The following is a 24,988-nucleotide window of genomic DNA, read 5'->3' as shown; positions in this document are numbered from 1 at the left end:
ATTCACATTAAAAATGAGTAGATGAAAGATGTTGTACTAGAAGCTGTGTATACGCCCAGTAGAGAAAAGAACAAGGAGAAATCCATACTAAGTTGGTACATCTCTGGTCATATGTGTACTCAAGCAGGGAGGCCAGGTAACTGGATCTTTAATGAAAGAAACTGGTCACTTCTTGACAAACATCCCAAAATGGAGAAACTGAAATGTGATGAAGGTGAGCACATATGAAGAGCAGAAGGGGAACGCTCCCTTGCCCTTGGTTAGAACAACAATGAGATGAGTGTACCTATGTAACAATCCTGCAAGATCTGCACATGTACCCCAGAACTTAAAGCACAATTTAAAAAAATGAGGTGAGACCCACACTTTGAGAGAACATTCTCAAGATGTCGAGTCAGACCTTAATGGCTGACCCTGAAGTGCCCTCCTTCCTTCAGGATTCTACACTCCGATGGCGTGGCGAAATACCAGCTTATGAAATATGCATCCCTTTCTGCTATATTCTCATTACCTTTACCAAATTTTGTGAAAATATTTCTCTTACTTTCTCTACCCTCTCATTCCCCTTCACTCACCAACAAACTGCAAACTTACCTATACACTCATTTATCTGCTAAATGTACCATGAAAAAGCCACCAGGAATTCCTAATCACAGGTGACTAAGTTCCTTTTCTGACCTCATCTCCTTGAACTTTTTTACTACACTTGTTATTGCTGATCAGTTGCCTTTCTTAAAAGGCCATGTTGGCTGGGCACGATGGCTCACAACTGTAATCCCAGCACTTTGGGAGGCTGAGACAGGTGGATCATGAGGTCAGGAGTTCAAGACTAGCCTGACCAATATGGTGAAACCCCATCTCTACTAAAAATACAAAAAGTAGCCTAGCATGGTGGTGCATACCTATAATCCCAGCTACTTGAGAGGCCGGGGCAGGAGAACTTCTTGAACCTAGGAGGTGGAAGTTGCAATCAGCTGAGAATGCACCATTGCACTCCAGCCTAGGCAACAGAAAGAGACTCCATCTAAAAAAAAAAAAAAAAAAAAAAAAAGGCATGTCCAGGAGTTTTCAATGAGAATTGAACTCTCCTGTTATTTTTCACACTTACATACCTGATTCTTTCATCTCTGATATTTGTGGACATTTGTTTTTTTTGCCCCTCCTTGGATGTTGGCATTCTGTCTTAGCTTGGCTTGTGCTTTTCCATTCACAGGCTCTTCTTGAGCCATTTGGTCTAAACTCAGGTCTTCAATACTGAAGATATGCATTTTCTCCTATATCTTTTTCTCCAGTTCACTCTCTTTCTGTAAGTTTCAGATTAATGATCTGGCCACTTGTTGAGCTTGCTGTATAGCTTCAATTATGTTCCCTCAAAATATGTTGAAGTCCTAATCCTCAGTGTCTGTGAATGTGACTGTATTTGAAAATAGGGTCTTCATATGGAACCAAAAGAGAGCCCACATAGCCAAGTCAATTCTAAGCAAAAAGAACAAAGCGGGAGGCATCACACTACCGGACTTCAAACTATGCTGCAAGGCTACGGTAATCAAAACAGCATGGTACTGGTACCAAAACAGAGATATAGACCAATGGAACAGAACAGATGTCTCGGAGGCAACACAACATATCTACAACCATCTGATCTTTGACAAACCAGACAAAAATAAGCAATGGGGAAAGGATTCCCTGTTTAATAAATGGTGTTGGGAAAACTGGCTAGCTATGTGCAGAAAGCAGAAACTGGACCCCTTCCTGACACCTTACACTAAAATTAACTCCAGATGGATTAAAGACTTAAACATAAGACCTAACACCATAAAAACCCTAGAAGAAAATCTAGGCAAAACCATTCAGGACATAGGCGTAGGCAAGGACTTCATGACCAAAACACCAAAAGCATTGACAACAAAAGCCAAAATAGATGAATGGGACCTAATCAAACTCCATAGCTTCTGCACAGCAAAAGAAACAGTCATTAGAGTGAATCGGCAACCAACAGAATGGGAAAAAATTTTTGCTGTTTACCCATCTGACAAAGGGCTGATATCCAGAATTTACAAAGAACCAAAACAGATTTACAAGAAAAAAACTAACAAGCCCATTCAAAAGTGAGCAAAGGATATGAACAGATACTTTACAAAAGAAGACATTCATGAGGCCAACAAACGTGAAAAAATGCTCATCACTGGTCATCAGAGAAATGCAAATCAAAACTACATTGAAATGCCATCTCACGCCAGTTAGAATGGCAATCATTAAAAAATCTGGAGACAACAGATGCTGGAGAGGATGTGGAGAAATAGGAACACTTTTACACTGTTGGTGGGAGTGTAAATTAGTTCAACCATTGTGGAAGACAGTGTGGCAATTCCTCAAGGACCTAGAAATAGAACTTCCATTTGACCCAGCAATCCCATTACTGGGTATATATCCAAAGGATTATAAATCGTTCTACTATAAGGACACATGCACACGAATGTTCACTGCAGCACTGTTTACAATAGCAAAGACCTGGAACCAACCCAAAGGCCCATTGATGATAGACTGGACAAGGAAAATGTGGCACATATACACCATGGAATATTATGCAGCCATCAAAAATGATGAGTTTGTGTCCTTTGTAGGGACATGGATGAACCTGGAAACCATCATTCTCAGCAAACTGACAGAAGAGCAGATCATCAAACACCGCCTGTTCTCACTCATAGGCGGGTGTTGAACAATGAGAACACATGGACACAGGGAGGGGAGCACCACACACTGGGGTCAGTTGGGGGGAAATAAGGGAGGGACGGTGGGGTGTGGGGAGCTGGGGAGAGATAGCAAAGGGAGAGATGCCAGATGTAGGTGATGGGGAGGAAGGCAGCAAATCACACTGCCACATGTGTACCTATGCAACAATCTTGCATGTTCTTCACATGTACCCTAAAACCTAAAATGCAATAAAATAAATAAATGGGAAGAAAAAAGAAAATAGGGTCTTTGCAGATGATCAAGTTAAGATGACGTCACTAGAACAGACCTTGATGTAATGTGACTGATGTACTTATACAAACAGGACATTTGGATACAGAGACAGATGTGTACAGAGAAGAGATGATGTGAGGACTCAGGGAGAAGGCCAACTACAAGCCAAAAAGTGTTTGAGGCTACCAGAAGCTGAAAGAATAAAAAAAGACATAGAACAGATTCATCTTCAAAGTTCTTAAAAGGAACCAGCCCTGCCAACACCTTGATTTTGAACTTCTAGAGATTTAAGATAATAAATTACTTTGTTTGAGCAACTTAGTTGGTGGCACGTTGTTAGAGCAACCCCAGGAAGCTAATACACATGCTCACGTGATTATCCCACTATTACCACTAAGTCAACATGTCCCAAAGTCAAATCATGATCTACCCCCTGAAAAGGGCTCATTTTGCTACATTCCCTGGCTTAGTTCTTCAGACCACTCTCTATTCATTCTCTCAGGTTAGAGACCCAGGACTCCTTGACATCTTTCTTCTCCTGCATCCATCTAGTCAAATATCATGATCTTCCAGTTCTGTCTTATGACATTTTTTATGTCTCTCTTCTTGTCTTCATCTCAGCTTTTTCTGCCCTCACCACTGCTGTGTAGGCCACTGCACAGATGGTCGTTTAACTAGTCTTCTTGATTCTCAAATTAGGTCAGAGTGTTCTATCTAGATAGAAAATCTGCCCATGTCAGTATTGCAATGATGCCTGTCATATTGCTTGTAAGTTACACCTTGAGCTCCAGTGTAGAAAATCTTACCATAATACTATTCACTCAACATATAGCTTGGGAATTACTTACTGAAGGAGATCTCCTCTGTGTTCTTCAGCTTGGAATCAAAACTCATCTGGTCTTTCATGATGCCCTACATGTGTACCTAAAACAGTATACTGCTATCAATTATTGTGTCTGTCCTTCACATTAGAATGGAGAAGAATGACTGTGCCTCCTTTACCCCAATGTCCCAAGATTACAGATTCTGGAAAATAACAAGATCTCAGTAATTAATGTGTTTATTCAAGCTTAGCCCTCTAAATGCTTGTCCTGATTTTTCACTCAGAACTATTTTCTATCACATTGCCTCCATGTGAAATGACTCAATGGCTCTAATCTTTATTCTGCATGGTAGAAATCAGAACAGTGGTCAACCCAGAACAACCCAGTTCCTGAACTCACTAACACCCACAAATCATCATTTTACAAAAATACAAATTCATTCATATTTGAACTAAGTGATTGAACCACTGAATTATTTGGATCTCAGAAGAAGAAGAATGACAGACTTACACTGGGTAATTTGTGGACAGTGTTGAAAATCACAATTTACACAGGAGTAGGCAGGTGGTAGGGAAACCACAAGAGATTCTGGAGAACCCCACAGCTTGAAAAATAAATGCAAATAAAAATGGCTGAAGGGACAGAGAAGAGAGAAGTTACTGTAACATGTGGAAAGGGCTGCCTTTCAGGAGCTATGAACTGTAATAGAAAGCCACCTGCAGACCCCAAAGGAGACACTGTCAGAGATAAATACTCCCTAACCCTACCTATCTCCCTCAGAAATCTAGCAGAAGCCAATTGACAAGGGAGTACAGGATGCAATCCATATGGGTCAGCGTCTGGGGCCTGACCAGGATGGAAATAAATGGAGACCATACAGAGAAGAACGCATGGACGATATACAACCCAATAAATAGAAATTAATGTTAATTTTCACAAACAAGAAATGTCATTGCTTTAGTGAGGTTGCTACCCTGGATTAAAACTTTTAAAACATTGGTTCTTGTATCCAGAAATAGAATCTAACATACTGGATCCCATAAAGGAAGCCCTGTTAATTCATTATTTATTCTATGAAGATGACAGCTGTGTTCTTAGTTATTTTATTTGAATTTTTATTCATCTATTTCTCTTAGAAAAAGAAGTCTGAATAAAAGAAGGAACTGATCTCATATTTGAAAGGAGCCACAGGAAACAAAATTCTTTTCACTGGTATTTTCATCGCTGAAGCCTTCTATTTTATGAAATACTATGCCTAATGACTTTTCCATCCAAGGTGGGATAACTGAGAAAGGAAAATGACATAGAATTAAAAACTTCAAATAGTGCTTCTATGGCTATAACCACACATGAAATCATTATGCTTTACCTTCATAAACGAGTCAGTTTCCTCTCTTTAGCCCAGTCTTGGACATCTGCTTCTCCAAATATGAAGTAGAAGATTACTCCTGCCAGGTTAATGGCAAACAGCAAGAAGAAGACATTCCTCCACCCAAACTCAGGGTCCTGGAGACACAAAACTCCAAGTGTAAATTGTCCCCTTCATACTTTTCTATGAAACATTATATTAATAGTTCAGATGACAACATTCACTGGTGGGTTTCCATGTAGAAATTCATCTCCTGAAAGTGGCTCGGTAGTTAAGTGGAAATACATTCAGAATGTTTTTAATAAAGGGAATTTTGGGAATTTTGTGATTAACCTACAGAAATGCATTTGTCACTATTGATCCAAGTGCCATACATTTTCTCTTTTGCATGAATCTCGATTACATAAGCTATGCTGAGAATACTTTCAAGATTCTTATTACGTTGTGCTGGTGTTGTGAAAAGATTATGGTCTTTTGAGCTATGTTTAAGTTTGAAGAATTCTGATTGTTCATGCTCATAATGGAAAGACTTATGCTAACAGATTTTCAGTTTAATTTTTAGAAAATGAAAATAATATTCCATTTTTACAACTGGTGTGAGAATCAATAGTTAAATGAGTTTACTGCATATGAAATACCTATGCATACATCACACACTTAATGTTTACTTTCATTATCTTCTTTTTGGCATGATGATGCAAATGAAAATTTTTAAATGTATAGTTATTTACAATTTTCTAGAAATTTTGGGTTTTTCAAATCAATTAAATTTTAAAAGGAACTATTTTATCACTATTTGAAATAGATAACCAGAGAATTACTTGCCTTCAATAAAAAGCAACCATAATGAATGCAATGAAAGCAAAACACTGTTATTAAATTATAGTGAAAAGAAAACAATATTCATAGCAGCCTTATTGATAATAGCCAAAAACTGGAAACAACTCAAATGTTCATAAAAGTATAATAGATAAATTGTGATGTAGCCACAAAATGAGAAACTACGCAGCAGTGGAAAAGAATAAACTATTATATAACATCCAATGGATGAATCTCAAACACACAATGGATGAAATAAGCTAGGGTATGTGCTATATGATTCCATTTCTATGAAAGGCAAGAATGGGAAAATCTAATCTATGAAAACAGAAGTCAAGGTAAAAGTTACAACTAGAAGGGCTACTGATTGGAAAGGAGCATAAAAGAACCATCTGGATGATGGAAATATTCTTTTATTTTCTTCTTCTTTTTTTTTTGGAGACACAGTTTTGCTCTTGTTGCCCAGGCAATAGTGCAATCTCTGCTTACCGCAACCTCTGCCTCCTGGGTTCAAGCAATTCTCCTGCCTCAGCCTCCCGAGTAGCTGGGATTACAAGCATGCGCCACCACGCCTGGCTATTTTTGTATTTTTAGTAGAGACCGGGTTTCTCCATGTTGGTCAGGCTGGTCTCAAACTCCCAACCTCAGGTGATCCACCCGCCTTGGCCTCCCAAAGTGTTGAGATTACAGGTGTGAGCCACTGCACCCTGCTGGAAATATTCGTTTCTAAAAAAACCTTTTAGGTTCAGAGGCACATGTGCAGATGTGTTACATAGGTAAACTCATGTAATAGGGGTTTGTCAGTACGCAGGTACTAAGCCTAGTCCCCAATAATATTTTTTCTGACCCTTTTCCTTCTCCTACCCTTCACCCTCAAGTAGGATTCAGTGTCCGTTGATCCCCTCCTTGCGTCCATGAATTCTCATCCTTTAGCTTCTACTTATAAGTAAGATCATGTGGTATTTGGATTTCTGTTCTTGTGTTAGTTTGCTAAGGATAATAGCCTCTAGCTCCATCCATTTTCCTGCAAAAGATATTTCATTCTGCATAATATTCCATGGTGCATGTGTACTATATTTTCTTTATCCAGTCTGTCATTGATGGGTATTTAGGTTGATTCCATGTCTTTTCCATTGTGAATAGTGCTGCAAAGAACATATGTGTTCATGTGTCTTTATAGTAGAATAATTTACATTCTTTGGGGTATATACCCACTAATGGGATTGCTGGATGAAATGGAAGATCTGTTTTTAGCTCTTTGAGGAATTGCCACACTGCTTTCCACAATGGTTGAACTAATTTACACTCCCACCAACCGTGTATAAGCATTCCCTTTTCTCTGTAACCTCTCCAGCATCTGCTATTTTTTGCTTTTCAATAATAGACATTCTGACTGGTGTGAAATTATCTCATTGCAGTTTTGATTTGAATTTCTCTAATCATCAGTAATATTAAGATTTTTTCATACATTTGTTGGTTGCATATATGGCTATTTTTTAAATTGTTTAAATTTAATTTTATTATTTTTTAATGTTGTTATTTCCATAGATTTTTGGGGAACAGGTGATATTTGGTTACCTGAGTAATTTCTTTAGTGGTGATTTGTGAGATTTTCGTTCACCCATCACCCAAGCAGTATACACTGAATCTGATTTATAGTCTTTTGTCCCTCACCCCCTTCCCACAACTTCCCCCGAGTCCCCAAAGTTCATTATGTCACTCTTGTGCCTTTGCATCCTCATAGTTTAGTTCCCACTTATGAGTGAGAATGTATGATGTTTGGTTTTCCATTCCTGGGTTACTTCACCTAGAATAATAGTCTCCAATTCCATCCAGATTGCTGTGAATGCCATTAATTCGTTCCTTTGTGAGTAGTATTCCATCACATGTATATATATACACCACAGTTTCTTTATCCACCCCACCCATTGATTGATGGATGTTTGGGTTGGTTACACATTTTTGCATTTGCAGATTGTACTGCTATAAACATGTGTGTGCAAATATCTTTTTCGTACAATGACTTATTTTCTCTGGGTAGATACCCAGTAGTGGGATGGCTGAATCAAATGGTAGTTCTACTTTTCGTTATTTAAAGACTCTCTACACTGTTTTCCCTGGTGGTTGTACTACTTTACATTCCGGCCAGCAGTGTAGAAGTGTTCCCTGTTTAACACATCCATGCCAACATCTATTATTTTTTGATTTTTCGATTATGGTCAACCTTGCAGGAGTAAGGTGGTATTGTATTGTGGTTTTGATTAGCATTTCCCTCATCATTAGTGATGTTGAGCATTTTTTCATGTTTGTTGGACATTTAGTGAGGAAAGGATGTCCTGTTCAACAAATGGGGCTGGGATAATTGGCAAGCCACATGTAGGAGAATGAAACTGGATTCTCATCTGTCATCTAATACGAAAATCAACCCAAGGTGGATCAAGGACTTAAATCTAAGAGCTGAAACTATAAAAATTCTAGAAAATAACATTGGAAAAAAACTTCTAGACATTGGCTTCGCAAGGATTTCATGACCAAGAACCCAAAAGCAAATGCAATAAAACAAAGATAAATAGCTAGGACTTAATTAAACTAAAGAGCTTTTGCACAGCAAAGGGAACAGTCATCAGAGTAAACAGACAACCCACAGAGTTGGGGAAGATCTTCACAATCTATACATCTGGCAAAGGACCAACATCCAGAACCTATGATGAACTCAAATAAATTAGCAAGACAAAAATAAACAGTCCCCATCAGAAAGTGAGCTATGGACATGAATAGACAATTCTCAAAAGAAGAACATTTATGTCTTCTCTTGAAAACAATCTGTTCATGTTCTTTGCCCACTCTTTAAAAGGTTTGTTTTTTTCTTGTAAATTTAAGTTCCTTAGAGATGCTGGATACAAATTCAAAATATTGCCAAAAACATAGCAGGTTGGCATTTATGCATGTAATCATTATCCCAAGATACCTATGCATCAGTTTCAAAGATGGCAATCACTATTTAGTTCTTTGCTTCAGAATGAACCAGGCTTTAGCTCACCAAAGAAATTATTCTGTATTTTTCTTTATCAGGTCCATCTTCATGACAAAGTTACCCACAATTTAAATTTATTTTTCAATCTTTGAATACATGCTATCACCTTTATACATGGATTTAGCAGAGCATTTTTGGAGTCCTTCATGACAAGAAAATTGTACCTGACTAAGAAGAAATCCACTGACAGTGGGTGCAATGACAGGTGCCATGCCTGAAAATGCCCTTGATGCTCCCATGAGAAAACTGGAATGCCTGTGGATGACAGGAATGTTCCAATCTAGAACCAGAGATGTTTAACAGTACTTCCTTCAGCCCTGATCCATATATGAATCTATAACTCAATTATAGTTTATAATTCTATATAATTATACAATTATAGCAAAAAGGACTTTCATTATATATATTCAAAGAGAGAGATGAAGACAAATCAATAGCCCTCCCTCAACATCTCTGCAAAAAATGGCCACTGGTGTATCTGTGGTCCTTCCCTATGGTTTATTCATTTCCTAAGTTTGGAGATTCTGGAAAGCTGAAACCTAAATATTTTTAAGAAAATGTGAAACTGATAGTGAAGATCAGAGTCCTACCTTGGAGCAATATCTAAGGCATTGACATAAATCCCTGACTGACACAATGTACTTAATCCACATGAGAGCATCAGAAAGGCAGTTGCTGTGACGTAGCTGGAACTGAGGTAGGGCAGAGACACAATGAGTACTGAAGAGGGGAGATTTCCTAGGGAATGAAGAACAAACATTAAACAGCGAGAAGCCTTCTTTGGCTGTTGTATACTTTGCGAATTATCTGACCCTCAGGCTCTGTTCTTACCTAAAATTGTGGCAAGTTTCCTCACAGTTATGAGTCTAAAATTCTTGGTTAGGAGGAAATCTGCCAGATAGCCTCCCACCACACCCGTGATGTAGGCAAAAATAAAAGGAAGGGCAGATAGGAGTCCGTTCTAAAGAGAAAATATTGAGTAAATTACCATGATAAAGGCAGTGAGACCACAACTTCTATTGATAAATCACTACTAAACATACTGACATTCTGAAATCACACTTTCTTAAAAAAATCAGTAACATCTTAAATCATACCACCAGAAAAGCCACTGGCATCAGTGTTAAATATTAGATTATTTTTGGTAATAAGAAATATATTTCTCTAGATGGAATGATTTGTGAAGGCAGAGTAATTGATAAGCCATGCAAACAGGAGAAAGGGAGGGAAGAAAACATACTCACATCTCTGATGTTAACATGGTACACAGAGCTGATGTAAGTTGGTATGTATACAGTCAATGTGTTAACTAACCACTGATGGCTGAAAGAGCATAAACATATGGACCAAATGGGTAGAGATCTGAGCATAGCTTTGATGGGAAGAGGCTGTTTAGAAGACCTGACCTGAAAACAAATTTACTGGTCAGCACAGTAAGATCTGAGAGATGCTCACACACACTTAGTCACTCTTAAAAATCCAGATTTAAGGTCACAGGAAAAAATCCAAATACAAGGCCTCAGGAAATTGTTGGCATCTTTATATGTACCTGTTGTTTCAAGGAGGATATGATGTATTCTTTTTCTGAGATGCTTATCCATGGGTGGGAAACAGGGTCATCATAAATCACAACAAACCAGATAAGGCAGTAGACAAAGCCAACACCTCCTGCAAGCACAGGGTAAATTTGGTAAATGGGCTGTTTTCTGCCTTTTGGGTGGATTTCTTTTATTTTGGGATGTTTTCTGGTATTAGTTCTAGGAAAAGCTCATGCTGATTATATCCCTTTTCCCTTTCTTAAACAATTCACCCATTTTACATTTCCTGTTTATTTGTGTGTGTGTAAATCACGGAGCCTAAAAGTGACATCACATTTGATATCTCAATATTTTTAGTATTAGCCATTCTGATAAATGTGTGGAGATGTCTCATGATTTTTATTTGTATTTCTTAAATAACTAAGGATGAGTTATCATTACATCATTTCATGTGCCTGTTTTCCCTCTCTCTCTTTTTGGTGAAGTGTCTTTGCCCATTTTTAAATTTTTTGGTATTATTGAGCTTTGAGAATTATTTACAAATTCTGAATAAAAGTCCTTATAATATATGTGTTTTGCCAGTATTTTCTCTCTGGGATCAACTTGTCTTTTTATTATCCTAACTATGCCTTTTGATGAGGATACATTTTTAACTTTGATGAAATCCTAATTTATCAATTTATTTTATGAATCATGCTTTTGGTGTCATATTTAGGATATCTTTGCTTAAATAATAAAGATTATCTCCTACATTTTTTCCTAGAAGGATAATAGTTTCAAGTTTTATATTTAGGTCTGGGATTCATTTTGGTATAGTTTTTATGTATGATACAAGGTATGGATGGAAGTTCATTTTTTTTTTTTTTACATCTGAATATCCAACTTTTGAGCATCTTCTGTTAAAGAGGTTATCCTTTCTCTAGCTACTGAATTTTTCTCAAAGGTCAGTTTAGTTTACTTTATATGAAGTAAATAGAACCATGAGTTTTTGATTCTATTTTGTTCTATTGATGCATTTGCTTATAACTTTACAGTATGTCTTGACATCAGGTAGTGTTAGTCCTACAACTTTGTAATTTGTTTTCAAAGGTGTTTGGCTATTCTAGAATCTTTGTATTTCTATAAAAATTCAGTTTTCAGTACCCAGGCCTCACATATCTTTTGGCAGATTTATCCCTATGTTGCATGTTTTTATGCTATTGAAAATGGTACTGTTCTCTTTAATTGACATTTCTAATTATTTCAGCTTTTGTATGTTCTAAAAACATCTTTATTTTGCATTTGTTTTTGAAACAGTTTTTTTTTCACTGTGCCTAGAATTCTAGGTTGACAGTTTTTTGTTTTTTTCTTGCACTATTTTAAAGATACTGTTTCACTGCTTCTCTCTTGCACTACTTCTGATAGGAATGCTGCGTTCAGCATTATCTTTGTTCCTCTCTCTGTAATACATTTTTTAGGTTTGGCTACTTTAAGATTTTCTCTTTATTTCTGGTTTTGAGCCATTTATTTAGAATGTAATTTGATGTAGTTTTCTTCATGTTTCTTGTGTTTGAGGTTCATTGAATTTTTTGGATCTGTAAATTTATAGTTTTCATCTGATTTGGAAAACTTTTGGCAATTGATTCTTCAAATATTTTTGAAGAAATGTTGTTGTTGTTCTCCCATCCTACTCCTCTATTTTAGGCACTCCACAACTTACTGATGTTCTCTTATTAATGCTTTATTTTTCTCTGTGTGGTGCACTTTGGATGATTTCTGTTGTTGTTTTTAAGTTCATTAATCTGTAATTGTATCTAAATTGTCATTAACTCCATTCAGTGCATTTTTCATCTCACATATTATACTTTTCATCTCTGTAAGTTTTATTGGGTCTTCTTTATATTTACTATGTCTCCACTTAACTTACTTAACATATAGATTTATGCTATAATGTAGTTACAGTAACTATTTTAATGCCCTTGTTTGCTAATTCTAAAATCTCTGTCAACTCTGGGTTGGTTTTGTTCAATTCATTATTCATTATAAGTTGTATTTTTCTCCTTTTCTTCATGTCTAATAATCTATGGTTGTAGCCAAACATTATGAATCATGTCCAGCAGGGTGCCAGATAGTTTTGTATTTCTGTAAATATTTTTAAGTTTTGTTTTGGGATATGATTAAATTATGTAGAAATAGTTTGCCCCTTTTAGGTCTTGCCATCACCATTTGCTAGAGAGATCCACAGCAGTACTCCCTCTAAGGTTAATAATTTCGCACTACTGAAGAACAACGTTTATGAATATTCCATCCAATGACCCATGAATTATGACTTTTTCAGTCTGTCTTATGAAAACAGGTACTATCTCTGATTCTCTGTGAGTACGGGCACCGTCCTCAGTCTTTCACCAATGATTTCCCTTGCCTAGCCTCCAACAGTTTCTTCACACATATAACCTGATCAGTACTCTGCTGAGGACTGCAGATTAGCCGGGTTTTCTCTGCATGCAGCTGTCCCCTCATACGTACTCTAGCCTTTGAACTCTAACTGTCTTATTCTTTCCAGAGTCTTAGCTCTGTCTCTCCAACTCCAGAGTTTGCGCTAGGCTTTGCCTAAGTGCCGTCTTCTGTGCCATGCTGTAGAGCTCACTTCTCACTGATCATTGTTTTTCATCGTCTGATAGCCAGTGTCTTGACAACCATTGTTTCCAGAAAACAAAAAAGTCTGTTTTTGTTTTATTTCCAATTCCTTCATTCCAGAAAGTTTATCTAGAGTTTCCTGTTAGGTGAATGTGGACATTCAATACACTTTTATGCTTGCTGCAGGCCTCATGAAGTCCCTGAATTACATTGAATTTTGAATGCTGACCATGCCTTGTATTCTGAATGTACATTCTTCTAGTCATGATACATTTTGTTTTTAAAATATTGATGGGTTCAATTTGCTAATATTTTTTAGGATATGTGTGTTTAGATTCATGAGAGATATTGGTCTGTAGTTTTCCTTTTTTGTAATATCTCTATTTGGTTTTGATATCAAGATAATTCTAACCTTATAACAGGAGCCGTGAAGTATTTTCTCTTTTTCTATTTTCAGAAATAATTTGTGTAAAACTGGTATCATTCCTTATTTATCCATTTGGTAAAATTTTCCAGTGAAATCATGTAGTTCTCAGGGTTTTCCTCATTGGAAAACTTGAAGCTAAAAAAAACCAGTTTCTTAATATATGGAATAGTCAGGTTATCTCTTCCCTCTGGAGTGAACTTTGCTACATGGTGTCTTTCAATGAGTTTGTTCATTTTATCTGAATGTTCAAATTTATAGACATAGAGTATACTGTATTATTCCTCTATTATTTTTAGTGTTTGTAGGACCTGCACTGAAGTCCTCTTTTTCATTCTTGATATTGGTTATTTGTATTTCCTCTCTCTCTCTCTGTTTCTCTCTCTCTCACCATCTGGCTAAAGATTTGTCAATGCTATCGATCTTTTCAAATAACCAATTTTACGTTGAACAAAATCTCTTTTTTGTTAAAATCCATTCATTTCTGCATTCATTTTTGTTATTTTCTTCCTTCTGCTTGATTTAGGTTTAATTATATATTTTTTTCTAGTTATTTTAAGGCATAAACTTAGATCATTAATTTGAGAACTTTGTTTTCTAATATAAGCATTTAATGTTTAACATTTCTCTTTAAGCATTATTTTAGTTGCATCCCACAAAATTTGAGATATTGATTTTTGATTTTCATTCAGTTCAATTAAAATTTTTCTCTTTTGTCTTTTTCTTTAACTCGGAAGTATGTTGCTAAATTTTTAAAAATTTGGGGGCATTTTCAGGGACTTTTCTGTTACTGATTTCTAGTTTAATTTTATTATGTTCAAAGAACACATTTTCTGTGATTTTAATCATTTAAACTTGTTAAATCTTATTTTTTTAGGCCATAAATTGTCTATCCTGGTGAATGAAGCACACTTCAAAAGAGTAAGTACTCTACTGTTGTTGAATAAAATGTACTTCATCTGTGTTCTTATTCTATTGATTATTGAGAGAAGAATATTAAGGCCTCCATCTTTAATTGTAGATTTGTCGATTTCTCCTTACTCTTCTGTCAGTTTTTGCTTCATGTATTTTGAAGCTCTGTCGTTAGGTGCATATACATTTCAGATTGTTATGTGTTCTTGTGAATTGGTAATATTCCTTTTCTGAAGCCATTCTTGTCTGATATTAATATACCCACTCAGTTTTCTCTTGATTAATGTTTTCATGGCACATCTTTGTTCCCTGGACTCTGTACAGTCCCAAGAACCAAGACTCTATCTCTGCCCTCAAAAGAGCTCACTGTCCAGAAGGGGATATACATGTATAAACAAATAAATGCAAACTGCTAAGAGGCTTGAGAGTAGAATGTAAAAGCTACTGAAGTGGAAGCTATGGAGGGAGCAGTTGTTTCTTGATTTCTTTTCTTTTTTTTTTTTTTTGAGAAGGAATCTTACTCTGTTGCCTAGGCTGGAGTACACTGGCTCCATCTAGGCTCACTGCAGCCTCCACCTCCCAAGTTCCAGACATTCTCCTGCCTCAGCCTCCTGATTAGCTGGGACTACAGGCGCATGCCACCATGTCTGGCTATTTTTTTTATTTTTTAGTAGAGACGGGTTTTACCATATTGACCAGGCTGGTCTGGAACTCCTGACCTTGTGATCTACTCTGCTTGGCTTCCCAAAGTGCTGGATTACAGCCACTGTGCCGGGCCCGTTTCTTGATTTCTAATAATTAAATGGAAGGCTCTGGGACAGATGCTGAGGTTGGCAAAATTCATGGTGTTTCGTGTTTTCTCCTCTCTAAGAAACTTTAGTCTTACTCAGGATGCCTTGCTGCTGTGCTTAACCTGAGACAAAACCCACAGCAGCACCTATCTCTCTGGATTTCTTCCTTCTATGTCTTAACCACTGACTTGCAAACCTGTCCCCTACTGCCTGCAATGGCAGCAGAGTATGCCTGATTACATTGTGATAACACATTATGGTGGGTTACTAGCACTTTATAATAGGCAGAAGAACTTCCAATTTTTTTGATGGCATTGGCTAATTATTTCCTTATATTAAGATACGGTGTTTTTCTAATATTTATTTGTCTTGACTTATTGCCTTTGGAAAACTATACACAAATATACTTACTGAGGAGAATCTTTCTGAATATGAAAATCTGGGAACTGGGAGACAGTAGCTTACCAAAGACATAGAAGACAAAAGGCCACCCAAGGGTATCAATGATAAAGCCACTTATGAGGATGGCAGTAAAGCATCCCAGCAATATTCCTGCAAAGACACAGAAAGTAAGCTGTGGTACTTTAGACTTCCACCTGACAAATACATACAGATTGATAGATGACATATTATAGAACAGTGACTCTAAACCATAAGGAGATGAGCATATTAGAATGCACAAACTTCAAATTTATGATTTAAGAACATATTTTTCTGGCAGTTCCCTATAACATAGCAGATGACTGTCATACTTCCTTTCATGTTCTTTTAATTACACAAGTCCTATATGCTTACTGTCAAAGTAAACTGCTGCAAAGAGCCAAAGTTCCTCTCATGTGCCTTCCCAGCCATTCTCACTATTCTCTCTAAAATTAACCATTAGTAACAATGTATTATATAATATATAATTGCATACCTTTTTTTCTGCACACATAAATAATATATATCTACACATAGTCATCCTCTTGGTAAATGTATTTATGTAATATGTAGACAGAAAGCTAGATTTTTCTATAAATGTGCTAATAACTCTGTTATATTTTTTATAGCTTTTTAGAATGTTCTAATATGGTAGGGCACGTTCCCTTTTCTATCACTTTTTCAAACATTTCTAGGTATTTTTTTTATTATTTTCCAGATGAACATTAATATTAACCTGTCAAATTCTATATATGTATATAGGAGTTATCATTTTTAAACACAGAGGATCATAATGTTTCTATTGTTTTGTGACTCCATTTTTTATTCAGCAATTGGTCTTGTAAGCATTTTTATGTCATTGTAGATTCTACCTAATTATTCTGAACATAGACATAATTTATTTATTTCTCCACAATAGAATATCGTAAGTGGACTTGCTAGGTCAAAGTCTAAGATCAAAGGTTATGTGCATTTAAATTTTGGTAAATACTGACAAAGTACCTTACTAGAAGCTGTACCAAATTAAATTGCCTATATATATATATATATATATATGTACACAGACACACACACACACACACACACACATTTTCTCATCTCCTTGACAGCATTTAATATCCTCAAAGATTTTCTTGTTGTTGTTGTTTCTTGTTCTTTTGTTGTTTGAGACAGAGTCTTGCTCTGTCACTCAGCCTGGAGATTTATTACAATAGTGTGATCACAGTTTACTGTAATCTCAAACTCCCAGGCTCAAGCAATCCTTCCATCTCAACCTGCCAAGTAACAGAATGACAGGTACATGCCACCACACTGGCTAACTTAAATTCTTTATAGAGATGGGAATCTTGTTATGTTGCCCATGCTGGCCTGGAACTCTTGGCCTTAAGTGACCTTCCATCTTGGCCTCCCAAAGCACTGGATTACAGGCATGAGCCACCATGCCCAGCCCCTTGAAGTTTTAAAAAATTGCCTTTCCAGCCGGGCACAGTGGCTCACACCTGTAATCCAGCACTTTGGGAGGCCGAGGTGGGTGGATTACGAGGTCAGGATTTCAAGACCAGCTCGGCCAACATGATGAAACCCCATCTTTACTAAAAATACAAAAAATTAGCTGGGTGTAGTGGTGGGTACCTGTAATCCCAGCTACTTAGGAGGCTGAGGCAGGAGAATCACTTGAACCCAGGAGGCAGAGGTTGCAGTGAGCCGAGATAATGCCACTGCACTTCAGCCCAGTCAGCAGAGTGAGACCCTGTCTCAAAAAAGAAAAAAGAATGCCTTTCCAATATTAATGAAAAAGAGAGTGGGGAGTGGTGGCTGATGCCTGTAATCCTAGTGCTTTGGGAGGCAGAGGTAGGAAGATCAGTTGAGGCCTGGAGTTCAAGTCCAGCCTGGGCAAAGAGCAAGACCCTGTCTCTACAAAAAGTAAAAAATTATCCAGGCATGGTGGTGCCTGACTGTAGTTTCAGCTACTCAGGAATCTGAAGTAGGAGAATCACTAGAGCCTAGGAGTTCAAGGCTGCAGTGAGCTGAAATCATGCCACTGTACTCCAGGCTGGGCGGCAAAGAGATACCTTATCTCAAAAAAAGTAGAATAAATAATAAAGAGCATCGCATTTTAATTTCCTTTTTCATAGTAAAGTTGCACATTTTTTCCTATCTTTAGCTATCATTTTTATTTCTTCTGTGAACTGTCTGTTCATAATCTTTTTGTCTTTGTTTATTTTGCTTGTTTAATTTTGTCTTAATTTACAGAATCTTTATGTATTGTGAATGATCCTCTGTCTGGTGTGCTGGCTGCAATTGTCCTCCCATCTTTAACTTTTTAAATGTTGTGTTTTATAATTCAGCTGTAAGTTTGTGTGGAACCAGACCTATATTTCTACTCTATAATGACCTCTACATTTACTCTTTTATTTAGATCTTTTCCCACCCAACAATGTAAAAAAAAAAAAAAAAAAAAAAAGTCACTTATTTACTTGTGTTGCCTCATTTAAGCACTAGTAGTTAGATTTATAATTGAGTAAATAGAAAAAATAAATAACTTGCCAAAGGTCACATCATTAACAGGGGAAGGTGGTGTTGGAAAGGAGATGGCCTGACCCCAGGCCACAGATACCTGGAGATGGAAAACAGCATCTTTTTCTACCACTAAGTCCACCAAATTTGCATCTTTTCCCTGAACTCTCTGCCTTTGCTTTGATTATAGTGGGGGACAGGTTCCTGCACTGCATCCATCCAAAACCAGGTCCCTTCTTGTCCTCTGGACCCCATCTCCTCCACTGTACCCCAGGCTTGGAATCCTAAGAGTACGCATTCTCTCTCTGTATCCTCACTTCCCTCCTCAACTCATGAATCTTTCACATCCACATGCAAATATAGCTTCCTGTGACCCATGCCAAAAACAAAACAAAACAAACAAACATTTCTACCTCTTCAGAACCCTCTCCACGTACTTATTCATTTCTCTGCTTCTCTTCAAGGCAAAACTTCTCAAAAGGCTGTGCTCACTTGCCTCCATTCTCTTTCTTCTTGTTCTTTCCTTGGCATCTGTCACACACACCTTCCTTGTTTTCCCATTGCTTCATGGGAAGCTTCTCAGAACCTTTGCTGGCCTGTCATTCTCTTCTATCTGAGGCCTGAATACTGGAAGGCTTCTTGGCTATTCCTTTGGTTTTCTTCTCTTCTCCATCTATGCTCTTTCTCTACGTGGTCTTGTCTAGGACAGGGGCTTTAAATACTATTTCTGTTGAAATACTGAGGAATTTTGAGTATGTCCTGTTTTTTCTTATATTGCTACCAAATTCTAAACTATAAAACAGTCTTCATTCAGATGCCTAGTAGTTCATGGCTAATACTTGGTTTACACTGGCTTATTTAATGCTTAAATACATACACACAAATACATATACATGCATTCGCATCTATTATAAGTTGATATCACATGTATCAACCTGTGTGTGAGTGCTGCATCATATATATGTTCATATCTAAAGTATATTTGTTTTGTTTTTATGTTTTGGGCTTTATTAAAGTTATATCATCCTGGATGTCCTTTTCTTTTATTTTTTTTGAGACAGAGTCTTGTTCTGTCACCCAGACTGGAGTGCAGTGGTGTGATCTTGGCTCACTGCAACCTCCACCACCCAGGTTCAAGCGATTCTCCTGCCTCAGCCTCCTGAGTAGCTGGATTACAGGCGCGTGCCACCACACTCGGCTTATTTTTGTATTTTTAGTAGAGATGGGCTTCCACAATGTTGATCAGGCTGGTCTTGATCTCCTGACCTCGTGATCTGCCTACTTTGGCCTCCCAAAGTGCTGGGATTACAGGCTTGAGCTACCACACCCGGCCTGGATGTCCTTTTCTAAGACATTGTAATGTGTTTGCTCTAGCATATGAGAATATTCATTTCTACCATAGAAAATAAATGAATTCGCCTTCTATTAGTCAAATATCATAAGATGTGTTGGGTTTGGATTAAAACAATGTTGTGAGATATTGATAGGCAGGATTTATAAGCTGTGTAAATTAAAGATAAGTAATTTACTAAGAATATCATGTTTGTCTTTGAACATAGATATAAAAGGATACAAAGACTAAGAGACAAATAATATTAGGTAATGATTTTAAACATGAGTCTCTGAACATTCATGAAGGTTTAGAGGCATTCAATCAGGGGAGCGCTGAAGTTCATGAAATTCCAGTGTGGCCAACTCTTTCCAACTCTTGTGTTCAGTGACTTGACTGAATCTTGAAATCAGCCATGGTGGGAGTGTTTACAGCACAGAAACTGATAAATACTATAAATGAGCTTATTTTTCCCCCTAAAAAGCCTATTTAACAGCACATCACTGCTGACTCAATATTTGTCTGGGCCTAATTCAGCACCTACTGGAAATACCCATCCTGTCCCCATGTGCTCAAGAAACACAAAGCAATGGCAGTTAGCAAGTTCTTCAGAGAATGGAGCAGTGGCCAGCAGTCCCCACTCTTGTGTCTTTCCCATACAGCAAGTGCATGTCATTGGCCCAGATGCCTCCTCTGTGGACACTCCTGTTTGAACCTTAATTCTGGTTCTCAGAACCACACCATCAGTGGTAAGGGTGGTACAGCAGAAAGACAGAGGAAGAATGTTTGAACACTTGAACATTCTGTATACTTCATTCAGGTCGTGGGATCCTTCTACCTGTGTATACTCTATCTTACATGAGTTAACTTACCCCATTTCCACTCCTCCCCCTTACTTTTTACTCTGTGTTTTAAATTGATGTAACTGTGCAATTACAGCACCTAATTTGGTCTGTGATCCTATCATTCCATGACCTCTGGGACAGCTGTCTGGTAGCATACCTAGGCTACCAAGGTATGAAAGCATTTTCCTCTGTGATAGACATGCTTTATTCATATAACATTTGTGTTTCTAAGATTAATCTATGTTGTTTCATATAGCTACACTTTCTTCATTTTTACTGCTGTATGATATTATATTGTTTTTAGATTAAAGGTGTTTGGATTAATTTTTCCCGTCACCTATTAAACCTGCCTCAAATATTAAATACCAGTTCTGTTTGGTCTGCTCGGTCCCTTAAGTTACTAAGCTCCATAACTGGCTGCAGAGTTTCCTATCTATAATAGGTGTACCTTTTTAGGCTCCCTTAGAAGAAGATACAGTACAGTGTGCCCTAGAGGCTGGCAGTACTTGAGCCCTTCCACTAAAGGTAGGTGCCTTCTGGGGTATTCCTACTTTAATCTTATGAGCTGAGCAATTGCATCCACCACTACAACCTGCAGAGGAGCCCCAGCATCATCAAAAATGGCAATTTCTATAAGACCTACTGAGGAAAGCAGGCAGGTTCAGCTCACTCCACCTGATGGTGGGATTCTCCAGTAGCTTTTTGTTGGGTGCCTTCAGACAGCCAAGGGGTCTGTGATCTCTAAACCAGGTTTGGAGGCCAGAAAGGATCACCTGCCTGGAGCCTCTGAAATAGTCCATCAACACCAAAGATGAGAAAACTACTGGAACTTGCACCTTGTAGGCTACTGAGATTCCTCTAGATATTGTCATTTGACCAATTCTGGTTGTTCAGTCTCTATATTCTCAGAAGTGAGAGGAAAGGGAGTTGCCACTTTCTGCAAGGTCACTGTCTTCAGTCCAAGTCTTTTAATTTTCTTTCATGCTTTCCATCTCCTGATTTTCTTGTGCTGTATTCTGAGATAATCCCTCAGTGCAATAAACGAAATGAACTTTCTTAGTCCAAACTGCAAATGGCAAAGACTAATCCTTCAGAGTTGTGAGGGCTTTAGAGCGTGCTGTCAGTCACGGTGTGGGTGTGGCTTATTTTCTGGACTTGAACGGTCCCTGCCTTCTTGGTCTCATTAATTACTTGGAGAGTTACCCTTTTTTTCCTCATCCAGCACCCACTTTAGCAATCTCCTGTTTCTTAACCTTACACCGTCCATTTTCCACACTTCTCCATTATAACTTAGGCTTTTTCATCCAGAATATTCATCCAGAGCACACTGTCCAGGCAGATCATTATCAGAAAGAAGTTCTCAGGACAATTGAGAGCAAATCCAAAGAAGATTAAGTTGAATCTTTACCTTCCATTGCAAAATAGTATAAACTCCTGTAAGTCAGGAATTAACATATGAAGATAAAACGATACAAGCTGAAGAAAAAAACATGGAGTTTTTTTTTAATAACCTTTCCATTTATAACTCAAAATCCAGATGCCATAAAAATGATCAATTTGACCACATAAAAATATTTTTTAAATGCTCCAAGTCATAGACTAGGCAAAGTCATGCCACAAATGACAACCTAGGGAAAATAACTGAAAGTCATGTTACAGGCAAAGGACTAGTCTTTTTAACTTAAAAATACCTCATTGACATTGAGCAGTTGAAGAATCATGCAATGAAAAGTTGTGAAGTACCCAGTGGGAGAATGTTTGATTGTAGTGTACCCATTTGGATTACATGTCCTTACCTGATAAGGCAATGCTGTAGAGTCTGTTTTGTTCATGCGGAAGGCCCCATTTCCCCCAAATTGCAAACTGACCCCCAAGTATTGAGCCCTGAAATTAAAATGATTAGAGTTCTTAATGTGTGGTGCCATGTAGAAATTCATATCCAGCTCAGATTTATAAAATATCGGGTACCTGGCTTAGGCCCTGGGCTATTCGAATTACAATGAGGAAAGCTGTTCCAAAGTCAGCTGCTGGAGGGATGCACAGAATGAGAAATGAATTTGCAAACAAAGAAACGCCAACCACTCGCTTTGTTCCTACTCTTCCAGCCAGGTATCCACTGAGAGCCATTGTCAGTATGGCACCATAGCTGACAGCACCAAAGATGATGCCTTGGATTTGAGGACACCACTCATACACAGGAGCCTTAGAGAAACAGAGAATGTTGTCATAAACCTTATATAGAAGGATTCTTACATACCCTAAGAAGCTTCTTTAGACATTTTACTTGCTTTCAAATCACTATTTTCTCCATTAAGGTGTTTTTTGTTTGTTTGTTTTTCTATTTTTCTTCTTTGGTGTTTTTTTTTTTTTTTTTGAGTTGGAGCTTCACTCTTGTTGCCAAGGCTGGAGTGCAATGGCACAATCCTGGTTCACTGCAACTTCTGCCTCCCAGGTTCAAGCAATTCTCCTGTCTCAGCCTCCAGAATAGCTGGGATTATAGGTTCCCACCACTGCACCTGGATAATTTTTTTGTATTTTTGATAGAGACTGGGTTTCACCATGTTGGCCAGGCTGATCTTGAACTCCTGACCTCAGGTGATCCACCCACCTCAGCTTCCCAAAGTGCTGGGGTTACAGGCATGAGCCACCACGCTTTGCCTTTACTAAAGTTTTTAAAAACGCATACTCTAGAAAAATAAATATCCAAACAAAAAGCAAAAAGAAAAGCACAGATTTATATCTTGTATTGCTTACCTTTGCAGGAAGACTCTTTGGGGCTTTATTTAGGTCACCAAATGAGTCAACAGGCAGCCCCTCAGGGGAGCCATTGAGCTGGGATTGAGGGCTTGTGCTGTTGACCATGGCTACGATGGTGATGCTCATAATGACATTTTGTGCCATCATTATAAAGTTGCAGAAATGTAAGATGAGGGCTATTCCAAAGCGAGTAGAACATACAATAGGAACTGGAAATATTATGACATCATGTTAGTACTTTTTAAAATTGAGCTAACATTAGTTTTTCACAAGATATAATTTTAAAAGTACCTGATCACCTAACGATTTAAATCAGTACTTAAATGACACTTCTACTGGCTTTAGGAAAGGAAGATACAAAAGAAGGAGATCACTGAGTTGAGTAAAAGGATGTTTTATACCATAGCTTTATAGAGCCTGACTTCGTCTCGGCCATTCTGTTCATCCCAGAATTTTGTCTCTCTCATTCCTAGGTCATTATGTTCTACAGTTGATGAAATTACTCACAAGTAAATATGTATACATATGTGTGTGTGTACATATATGTAACACATATATATTAAAAGAAAATATATACATATAAGTATGTACACATTTAATTGCTACATGTAATTTATATTACATATAATTTGTATGTATAATTATGTATAAATATATAGCATATAATTTATATATGACATGTCTATTCATAATGTACTATATATTATGTATAATATGTATAAATTTCATATATGTTAATGTAATGTAATTTACACTTTGAAGAGAGTTGTCCATTGGTATAGATGTATTCCATTCATATCTTCAAGCATTGAAGATATACTTTCATTTAAATTTTGAGATTAAACTCTTAGGAAGATCCTCTCATTAGAGAAATTGACACCCACAGACTATGAAAAAATAAAGTGAAAAATGGTGGAAAAAGAAATGAGCAAGCATTCAAATAATCTGTGTTTGTACGTCCAGGAGAGATGGCAGTTTAAATGCAGAAATTTCATTCTCCTTCTTCCAGATCCTGGCTAAACTGTCCAAAAAATGTAGAACATAGAGCAGTCTGCATTTGTGGTTGAAATTAAAGAACTCTTCAGAAGTTAAAATCTGGGGGAAAATCAGTTAGATGAAATTGAATGGTACAAAAGTTTCAAAGGTGTGGTTTCTACTCAGCTTCTTAAAAAGTCTTGAGCATTATATTAAGTGAGTAGAAGGTATCCTGGCAGAACACAGCTAACAGTCTAATTTGAAGAGCAAATAAAATGTGTGAAGCAAGAAGCTGTATTTATCTGGGCTCAGATTTTTTACTCAAGGACTTCAGGCAGAATAGCCCTTTGGAACTCTCTCCACCCTTTCATTTTTTTCTGCATGGGAAGAAAAGGGATTTAGACCAATGAGATTGGGTAGATAAATCGAGGATGTATAGCTCTGTATCTTCTCCAGCCTGCCTGGAAGCTATGCTGTCTACTCTCCTGCCATGCAGTTACTTTAGCAGAGCAAGCCTGGACTTGTCCAGTTCACCTTATGCCTGGGGAAATAAATCTATTCAATGCAAGGGAAGTAGCAGGGAGCTGGATTGACCACTCTTCTAGGCCATGTCCTCTAGTCCAGATTTTACATCTTCTCTCAGTTATTGAAGAAAACACTTATCAATCACCTCCAATATTGGGCCTTGGAAGTGTAGCAGCAAACATAGCAGACAAATAGCCCTGTGTTTGGGAACCTGACATTCCAGAGAGAAGCACAAAATATGCAACACAAACACTAAATCAAATAATGTATTAGAAGGTGATAAATGCTGTAGAGAAAATAAAGCAAGAAAGGGGGAAGTCGTAAT

General features: G+C 37.4%; 1 protein-coding gene across 4 annotated transcripts in view; it reads right to left on the bottom strand.

The window, feature by feature from the left end:
- Positions 1 to 4,882: 4,882 nt before the first annotated feature.
- Positions 4,883 to 24,988, bottom strand: part of SLC17A3 (solute carrier family 17 member 3) — a 36,560-nt gene continuing 16,454 nt past the window's right edge. For all 4 annotated transcript variants that reach the window (XM_032268628.1, XM_032268626.1, XM_032268625.1 and 1 more), the window contains 11 exons: positions 23,161 to 23,372; positions 22,375 to 22,608; positions 22,203 to 22,290; positions 15,760 to 15,846; positions 10,563 to 10,681; positions 10,258 to 10,419; positions 9,845 to 9,974; positions 9,604 to 9,751; positions 9,178 to 9,268; positions 5,161 to 5,297; positions 4,883 to 5,076 (listed from right to left, as the gene is read on the bottom strand). In XM_032268628.1, the coding sequence (XP_032124519.1) occupies positions 5,163 to 5,297; positions 9,178 to 9,268; positions 9,604 to 9,751; positions 9,845 to 9,974; positions 10,258 to 10,419; positions 10,563 to 10,681; positions 15,760 to 15,846; positions 22,203 to 22,290; positions 22,375 to 22,608; positions 23,161 to 23,372 (1,406 nt within the window). In that variant the 3' untranslated portion in view covers positions 4,883 to 5,076; positions 5,161 to 5,162. The remainder of the gene's footprint in view (positions 5,077 to 5,160; positions 5,298 to 9,177; positions 9,269 to 9,603; positions 9,752 to 9,844; positions 9,975 to 10,257; positions 10,420 to 10,562; positions 10,682 to 15,759; positions 15,847 to 22,202; positions 22,291 to 22,374; positions 22,609 to 23,160; positions 23,373 to 24,988) is intronic.

The sequence above is a fragment of the Sapajus apella genome, unplaced genomic scaffold, assembly GCF_009761245.1.
Source record: "Sapajus apella isolate SASKATOON/1434 unplaced genomic scaffold, GSC_monkey_1.0 scaffold184, whole genome shotgun sequence".
NCBI lineage: Eukaryota > Metazoa > Chordata > Mammalia > Primates > Cebidae > Sapajus > Sapajus apella.
Note: the sequence above shows the minus strand (reverse complement) of the source record. Positions and strands in the feature narration are given on the sequence as shown.